The sequence below is a fragment of the Canis lupus genome, chromosome 26 (assembly GCF_003254725.2).
Source record: "Canis lupus dingo isolate Sandy chromosome 26, ASM325472v2, whole genome shotgun sequence".
NCBI classification, from domain to species: Eukaryota; Metazoa; Chordata; class Mammalia; order Carnivora; family Canidae; genus Canis; species Canis lupus.
In genome coordinates, this window is record NC_064268.1 from 27,400,958 (window position 1) to 27,409,884 (window position 8,927).

The 8,927-nt window shown below is 55.7% G+C and overlaps 1 protein-coding gene across 7 annotated transcripts in view; it reads left to right on the top strand.

The window, feature by feature from the left end:
• Nucleotides 1–7,256, top strand: part of SPECC1L (sperm antigen with calponin homology and coiled-coil domains 1 like) — a 132,783-nt gene extending 125,527 nt beyond the window's left edge. For 6 of the 7 annotated variants that reach the window (XM_025474699.3, XM_049101919.1, XM_025474692.3 and 3 more), the window contains 3 exons: nt 1,823–1,939; nt 2,813–2,872; nt 4,610–7,256. In XM_025474699.3, coding sequence (XP_025330484.3) covers nt 1,823–1,939; nt 2,813–2,872; nt 4,610–4,699 — 267 coding nt within the window. In that variant the 3' untranslated portion in view covers nt 4,700–7,256. Of the gene's footprint in view, nt 1–1,822; nt 1,940–2,812; nt 2,873–4,609 lie in introns of those variants that run through there. The other variant, XM_049101921.1, reaches the window with a different exon arrangement.
• Nucleotides 7,257–8,927: the final 1,671 nt, after the last annotated feature.

Genomic DNA, 8,927 nt, shown 5'->3' on the forward strand with positions numbered 1-8,927 from the left:
AACCTGGGCCTCCTTGAGCCCCAGCCTTCTTACCTAAAACTGCTCCTGGGTAATGGAATTAAAATGACACCCTGTCCTCCCTGCTGCCAGCCCAGCACCTTGGACAGGTCACTTCCCTTCGCTGGTTCCAGTTTCCTCCCAGATGGCACAGAGGCCCCTGGCTGGCTGCTTCCTGAGATTCAGATGAGATGAAAGAGGCCAGTTTGCTATGGCAGCAATCAGCAGTGACTGTCGGACACCTCTGGTTGCACGGCGCCCTCGCAGGAGGGGTGACTATCATCGTCCACTGGAGTGAGGGCCTGTGGAGAATGAGACAGGAATGCTTGTTTGGACTGTGTCTTCACACCAGGAAGTGTGAGGACTACAGGCTGGAGGCAGGGAGGACCTGCAGGCCCTGGTGACGGGGGTGGGGGTGGGGGGGGTTGCTCTTAGAGGCTGAGTCAGATGGCCCTGAAAGCTTACTGAGACCTTCCCTGTGACTCTTGGCAGGTTTGCATCCTTTTGTGCTTTAATCTGGTAATTTTTCTCACCACAGTTTATGAACAATGCTTTCAGGCCAGATAGGCGAGACCGTCCACCCCAGATAATCAGGTTACAGAGGGGAAATGACCTCTGGAATAACTGCCCACAGAGCTGCTGCCTTTTTGAAGACTTGTATTTGAGTAGAAGCCCCCCACACAGGGCAGCATTCTGAGTGTCTGCAGTCAGGGGTCAGACCAATCATTTTGATGATGAAGCTGATGAGAAGTTCAGCCCTGTGCACTTCCACACTCCTTGCTGCTTTTGTAAGGGGACTGACGGAGCACTGGGAGTCTGGACTGAGGCTGTCTTCCTGGAAGGGCCACTTGCCAGCCCGGTTCTATCCTCCCCACCTGCCTCTTGTCCATGAGCCCCAGGTCCCCTACTTGGCAGGAGGACCTGACAGCTTGAAAACCTGGGGTGAGGGATTGCAGAGGTTTTAAACTCTATGCGTACGCATAGTATTTGTGTTGCTGTGATCACTTGTCCCCGGGAGTAGTGGGAACCTGTATCCAGGAGTGGGTGGTTTGCCTTCTCTAATAAAACGTGGGCTTTCCCAGCCCCTAGGAGCTGACCATTGATGCAGTTGAAGTCTGTGCAAAGGAAACTGGGGCCGCAAACAAGAGATACTTGGGAAGTGCCCTCTTGCTCAGTTTGCGGCATTTATATAAAATGTGTGAGTTTCCAAAATTTAACTGTGGAGTTTCAACTTTAAAAGAACTCTTGCAAATAAGGGTAAAGGCTACTTATCAGCCAGACTGTGTTATCAATTAGTCAGCTATTCTGAATATGTTACTTTTATAGTTGCAAGTAATTTACTATGAATGTGGAAAGTAGGAGGAAGTCCAGGTGGTCTGCGGAGCAGCTCTTTGGGAAAGCACAGAGCCCCAGCGTGCCTCGGCTCCCAGCGTCTCCTAAGGCAAGAAGGCAGCTGTTGACGTCCTCAGAACACACAGGTTTTGATGGACTGTAAATCTGCGCCTCGAGGCTGAATCATAACTTCTTAACATAGGACCTCTGCTCCCCAGGGCCCCACAAGGCTGCTGAGCTGCCAGACGAGCTCCCTGCGCCCACGGTCCTTCCGTGAGGGGGAGATGGCAGTGACCTGGGGGTGTGGGCAACTGCTGAAAAGGCTGCCTGTCCGTCTTGGGACGTGGCCCCCTTAGCCCACTGTGCCTTCTCCAGAGCCTCCCCTGCCTGGGGTTCGGAGGCCATGTGGCACTGAAGCCTCCTTCCCCTCCTCAGCATGCTCCTGAGAAGATCACAAGGTGTGTTACTTACATGTTTCTTTCCTTTCCTTCAGAATATTGACATTACAAACTTCAGCAGCAGCTGGAATGACGGGCTGGCCTTCTGTGCTCTCCTGCATACGTACCTTCCGGCTCACATTCCGTATCAAGAGCTGAACAGCCAAGATAAGGTAGGCTGGCTGTGAAACAGCCCAGCCCCTGGCGTCCTTACCACACAAGAGAGGCAGGTCCTTACAGCAGCAGGGCCCCACCATAGTGCTGGCTCACAGCAGCCCCATCCCAGCTTGGTCTTATTCTGGGATTGAGTTATTTGTGCTGAGCCAGCCCAGTCTGCAGTCAGGGGGGTAGGTCACAGTGTCCTGACCTACCTTGTGTGGGACATTTAGTGGGTTGCAGCATTCCCCAGGTTACTACATTCCCAGTGGGACTGGCCAGCCTTCCTTGATAATGACATTTAGGATGGGGGGTTTACCAAGAACTGGCCGCCTAAGGCAGGAGTGGTCTGGGTAGTGCTTCCCGCATCAGGCCAGCCTCCTGCCAGCCCCCTGTAGTCCAGTCCAAGTGTCTCACTGAGGGAGCTGCCCAGGGACAGGGTTGGGGACAGGGTCGGGGCAGCCCCTGTCCAGATGGGCGCTGGGAGAGGTCCCAGGCCTGAGCCCTTCTGTGGTCTGCTCTTGCCTTCAGATAACACTTGAAGATGCCCCCCCCCCTCCTTCCCCTGGGGAGAGAGCTCACCTGACAGGCGTTTCTGATCAGCTTTTGGGGTCTGGGTCCAGGCGGCTCAGGACTAATGTATCGAAAGTCCCCTTTTGCACAGTGAGGAAAAACCGAGTATGTAGAGACTGCTCCATGGCAGGTCACAGGAGGAGCGGGTAGGTCCTACAGAGAGGCAGTCTGGGTCCATGGGGGGTACTGGGGCTCCGCTGTAGGGCTGTTCTGGTACCAAATGGAAGTGGCTGTCACCTTGCCTAGCATCATGAGTGGCGAAAGTCACCTTCTCCTGATCTTGCTCGTCCACTCTGGTCACACAGTTTCTTTTACAGCGAAGGAACTTCACGCTGGCCTTCCAGGCGGCTGAGAGCGTCGGCATCAAATCCACACTGGTGAGTCACTGACCGGGCCCCTCCTTTTTGTTAGGAAGAGTTTCCTTCTCATTAAGGGAGATCCCGGGTGGTGTGGGGGCCTGATGATCAGGAGGCTGCTGGGTGGCGAAGGGGGTGCATGCAGGCCCTGGTTAGCCGAGTGAGTGTCCCGTCGAAGGGGCACAGGCAGGGCTTACCTCAGTCCTCTGGGTGTTTCGTGCCTCACGTGAAGCACCCTGAGATGGGTAGTGTCATCCTGACCACGGCCCCGGCAACTCTGACTTCTTTAGAGTCACCTTTTTTTAGTTGAATCCTGGATTCAGAAGAAAAATGCTAACCAGTTTATAAAAGTCATTGTCAGAGGCACATTCCCACAGGTGTGTCTGCCTTTTGTCAAAGTAGAGGGAGAGGGGAGGTGAGTGGGGCGAGGAAGGAGGCACTAGAGGCCGAGCGGGGGCTCCTGGCACTTCATGGGGGCCGTGGCAAACGCTGCTCACGGCGTGAGAAAGGAGTTGTGGAAAGCCTACGTGTTTCAGGGTCGTCAGGCCTCTGCTCAGTACGCGCAGTAGCTCACAACAGACGTGCTCCTCTGTCAGCTTTCGCCTCATCACGGTGTCCAGATGCAAAGCCAGTCCTTCCACACCCAGTGACACTTACTTTATGTAAACTCGGTCCTGCGGTGTCAGCCAGGGACACGCAGCCCGGGGAGTCCCGCAGAGTGAGAGCTCCACGGGGCCAGGTCACTGAGCCCAGGCACCCCTCACCTGACTTAACAGCTGGGTGGCTTTGAAGAAGTGTTTACATTCGTATTCACCCCATAGGAGTGTTCCCGTAGAGTTCCAGAAGTGTATCTTCTGACTTGATAGAAGAAATAGGCTTGTTTAGGGTGACCTCTGTTCAGTTGTACAGAGAGAAAGAGAAGTTCCCATTATTGGAATGTTTTCTGGGTTCTGGGTATGTTACAACACGTGTAAAGTTCCAACATAAAAAAAGTAGGCCATATCCCCACCCTAAAAAACTTTTAGTCAGAATCTTATATTGAACAAACATGTTTTCTTTTTTCTATACCAAGTCACCAGTGGGTGGCCTATTCCATCCTGCTGGTTGTGGCCTCACCCGTGGAACCTCTCAGAGCAGCGCCTTGGAGCATGGCTCCCCTGGAAAGTCACAGATGTTCTTCAGCAGCAGTGGTCTCTTTGGGGGGCTTCCCAGTCCCATATCCAAGTCCTGGGTTTCCCACGTTCATTTTCATCAGCTGCATCTCACAGAGGACTGTTACTCTGCAGGATACAATTAGAGAACAGTGTCTTTGATGATTTCAGATGGTTGCCATGGTGAAGGGCATTGGAAAGCTGAGTTCTGGGAGCCCTGGGCCCACAGAGACCCTCCTAGGACAGAGACTGGGGTGAGGGAGGCTCTCAGAAGCCACCAAGGAAAGAGGCAGGCAGGGAACAAGGCCCCAGAGAAGATGACAGCCAGCTTGGGAGGGCCGTGGCCAGAGACAGGGGCGCCGTAGGGTGGGGGTCGGGGCAGGGCTTGGGCACAGACAGGCATCTTAGGGACTGTGTGGACACTTAACGGGCACACTTGGTAGCAATGGAGCAGACATCTTGGCCAGGCCTTTGGCGGGTATGATCGGCTTGGTCCGGAGTCGGAGGCCCTGCCTGGTGCCAGGGCCTGTGCAGCTGTCGGGGAGCTTGTCAGGGTGGGCCCCGATGTGACCCGGGATTCTAACCTGGTTCTTTCCTTCTCCACCAGGACATTAATGAAATGGTGCGGACCGAGCGGCCTGACTGGCAGAGCGTGATGCTCTATGTGACGGCAATCTACAAGTACTTCGAAACCTGAGCACACCAGAAGGAGGACTCTTCCCCGTTACCAAGTGACACCAACACCATTAGCTATGCACCCCGTAAAGCTTTCAGCGACTCTCTGGGCTGCCCTGCAGCGTGTGAGCCTTCAGCCAGGGACTCTGAGTCAGGAGAACTCGGGCCTCCGTGGCCCATGGCTCATGGCTGGCTCCTCGCACTCAACCCACAGGTCGGTGTGGGCCCAGCGCACATCACACATGCTGTTTGCCACCAGGGTTTTTCTCTGAAGGGAATATCGAACTACATTAGTGCCGTGGGGTGTGAAACCCAGCCCACGCACAACTGAACTTGGGGAAGGGGTAAAATTATGTGGGCAGCTCACAGGGAGTTAGTGAAAGCTTTAGCCACAGCTCTTCTCGACTACTCGCCAGCACAGGGTCTGTCACCCGTGAGAACCAGACAGGAAACTCGGCGTCTGGCAGAGACACCCCACGAGCAGGCTGCGGGCCTGGACGTGGGCTTGCTTTCAAGGGGTGCATCACCACAGCAGTGGGACGGGACTGTCCTGGCCCACATGACCTAGGTGTTTGCAACTTGAGCTAACAGATTGCAACTCGAGTTCCCGCTGGCAGGTCCTCCGCTGCTGAATGGTTGGTTTTGTGGCCGGGGCCCGTCAACAGGAAACAGCCCCAGGGGACCCCTTGATGCCACACTGCGGACCTGTCCTTAAGCCCGGAAGGGGCTTGGAAACCCAGCTCTGGCTTTAGGTTTCTGGACAAAAGAATTGGTCAAAAGGAGTTCTAGTTAAAATGTTTTTCTCTTATGAGCAATACTGGGGGGAAATAGCCCCTGTTCTGTTAGTACCAAAGTTAAATCATTTTAGTAAATCTAGAGATAAAACACAAAATCTGGACATTAGCATGTTGTGAAAGCCAGAAATGAAGTCAGAGAGCTGAACAGCTGGAGGGAGCCCAGCAGGGTAATTTAAAGTCACTGCATCACTCAGAACAAACCCTCCTGGGCAAGAATTTAAGGAAGTGCCTTAAGTCTCCTTGCATGGGTACACCGGCCAGAGGATCTTGGAGGCCGCCAGGACCACAGCCACAGCAGGTGGTGCCAGGGCGCAGCCCAGCGATGGAGTTGCTTTCCTGCCACGCCACCCTCCGGGTTCCACATGACGGGCAGCCGCAGCAGCACCCCTTCCGTGCGGTGGAACCAAAGCCTTATTACGAGGGATTCTGGGGAGATGACTCTCAGGCTGGGACTCAGCCCTTCTTGGGAACAGGGAGCCCACGTCTCATGTGCGCCTAAAACTGGTTTGAACATTGTCAAGACTTGTTGCTTCTAGAATACAGCGTGTTTGGCACCGGCAAAGTAGCATGAGGAAGAGCTGCCACCAGCGGAAGCAGGTCGCTGCCCCCACCACAGGATGCAAGGAAGGCTGCCCAGCCAGCACGTGGGCTAGAGGGTTCTGCATTCGAGCATGATGTTCTAGACTAGGAGTTTGACGTGTCTGTAGCCTAGGAAAGAATGTGTTCGTTGTGAAATGGGCTCTGTGTGTGTGTGTGTGTGTGTGTGTGTGTGTGTGGCCTGCTGGCCCATAGCCCCTGGCTGGCTGGAAGTGCCCATCAGCCCTGCCCAGATGCCTGACCTGGCAGCTCTGGCTGCTGCCCTAACTGGAGGCTTTTTGTGAAATGCCTGTTTTCAGCTAAGGCGGGAGAGGCTCAGTGAGCAGAACCCAGCCCCAGAGCGCACGGGAAAACCCTGGCGGGGACCTGTCCCCATCCTCCCTGACCGGGTTCTGTTCTGGCCTCTCTTGCTCTGTTGACAGTTGCCGTGCTGTCAGACAAGGGACTGTTAGGTGAGAGTTCCTGTTTTTCACACGTCTCCGCTCGGTCTTCCCGAGTCCCACTGTTGCTCTCATTTGCCCTCATGGAAGCCTCCGCTCCTGATTGCACCCAGTGGGTCTGGTCTGCGGCCATGTTTTTGTTTATTTATTATTGTTGGGGGGGGGGTGCTTTTTTGTCCTATGAAGGAGAAGACTTTCTCGGGTCTGCAGTTCACACATCTGTCCCTTCCTAGCCAAGTGAGCCAGCCCTAGCAGCTCCTGCTGGGGGGCATGGGGCCATGCCCACAAGGCTGCCATTGGGGCCAGTGACGGGAGAGGGCGGCCACAGGGAGTGTCTGGACCAGGCCCAACCTGTTCAAGGGGCCCATCTCTGCCTCCCTGATAAGCTGTGCAGGCGAGCCTGGCTAGGCCACCTACATTTGCACGTGGGTCCGCAGGCAAGAAGGTTCTAGAAGCATAACTTCTTTTTCTAATAGGATCCTTTTAACACTATTGGCTTTATGGGATAATTCTAGATGGTCATATATACCTGAAAGTGCTACTGTGAGGTGCTTTTAGTCCAGTGGCACTTAACACAAAGCCTCCAGGAAGTCATTTTGCCTCTTCTCCCTTCAAGCACAAGCTTTACTGCAAAAGGGCCAGTTACATTTCTGTATCTCTGAACCACGGGCTTCTGCTGACTGACAGTACTTTTTAATTTTGTCCTATTAAATATTCTTGAATGTATTAAAATTGCTGAAACACATCAGGCGTGGGCTTTTCTGGCTCGACACGTCCAGCTGCCCCTCTGACATGGTATGAACAGGACCCCGGCCGCCTCTGGGACTGGCTGTGGCAGGACAAGGGCACGTGAGCCTGGGCTGCATGCCCTCTGGCCGCCCCTCCCCTGCAGCTCCTGGCCCCGAATGTTGTGGGGGAGGGACCTGGGGGGGGCAGTGCTAGTGCCTGTTAGGTCCCTCCCCGGGCTGCCGCGCAGAGCTCCAGGCCAGATGCCCAGGCCTGAGACCCCAGAAGCGCTGCCCAGGCTCCCCCACGGGAACAGAAGCCCTGGCATTCCCCAGCGGTAGCCCAGACACGTGCTGTTGCGGGGAACGGAGGGGTGGCCGCGGTTCCTTGAGGGGTTATTTTGTTTCTAACAGTGCATCATCTTGGAGATCGTTTTCAGAATATATAAAATCATAGAGGAAAAATCGATAATTACACCACTCAGAGCAAGCAAACCGGTCAAGCCTTTATTTCTTGTGCATCTTGTGTGCAATGATTATGAATCCACAGAGCGCAGCCCAAGACAACACGGGGCCTTGTCACATTGCACATTACATGTCACCTGCAGAAGGGCCTGTGGGGCCACCCCTTGCTATGCGCTATGTGACCTAGGGGGCCTTTCCTGGGCCCGACCCCTTCCCCGGGCTGGCGTCTATCCAGGAACTCAGCTCACACTGGGGAGCCAGAGTTGAGACGTGGCCTGGGAGAGCTGACGATCACGGGCATCTACCAAGGCCAGGTTTCTGGGGTCACAGCACGGGAAAGCCTGTGCTGGGACTGGGTGTTTCCAGCTTCTCCCCTCCCCGGCTGTGAGGCCTGGGGCGCTCGCTCAGACCCGGAGCTACTGCCCTTCGCTGGAGTGTATGGAGGTCATCCTACGAGCCGCATGTTGGGCTCTGTGCGGGGGGCACCAGCACCGGGCACGGCGGCAGGAGGGGTGCCTTCCCCAAACATCCCTCCTGCCTATCTGTCATGCCAGCTGCCGTCGGAGGGGGTCCTTCCTAGCCCGACTTCCTGGCCTGCTCACAGCCTGGGGCCCACTGGGGCCACCTGGGGGCTCTGCTTCCCTAGACATAGCGCTTCCCGTCCCAGGGCAGCACTGGGGGGGGGGGGGGAGTGGGAGGGGGGACTCTTTCCACCCTGACTTAGGGAAGGTCCTAGAACCCCTTTTGGGGAGAGTGGATGGCTTTAATGGGTGGAAGCAGGAGAGAAGAACCAGAAAGGATCTCACCCCCCTCCACAGCCTTGTAGGGCTGACGTCTTGGGCCATAGGTGGCCTTGCCCTAGTGACACAGTGACCACCTCTTCGGCCCTATCCTTGCAGGGCTGCACTTCCCACACTCTTGGCTCGGCCTGAGTTCTGTTTTAGGTTGTCCTTTAAATGGGGGACAAGGCAGGTAGAAGAGGTCTTCCACGTAGACCGTGGATTCTAGTTGGGCTGCCCCAGGGTGTTGGGAAGGCAGGAGCCTGAGATGGGGGGGGTAGTGCAGGACGCAGATGGGGCCTGGAGCGCGCCAGCGAGCTGGGGGGCTGGGAGGCAGGTGGGAGAGCTGGGGGAGGGACATCACAGCCTGGAGCCAGACCCGGAGCGAGGAAAGGCCCCCCGGCCCCCGGCGTCCCTGGAGGATGCCTTCATTATTGAGCGTGTGCC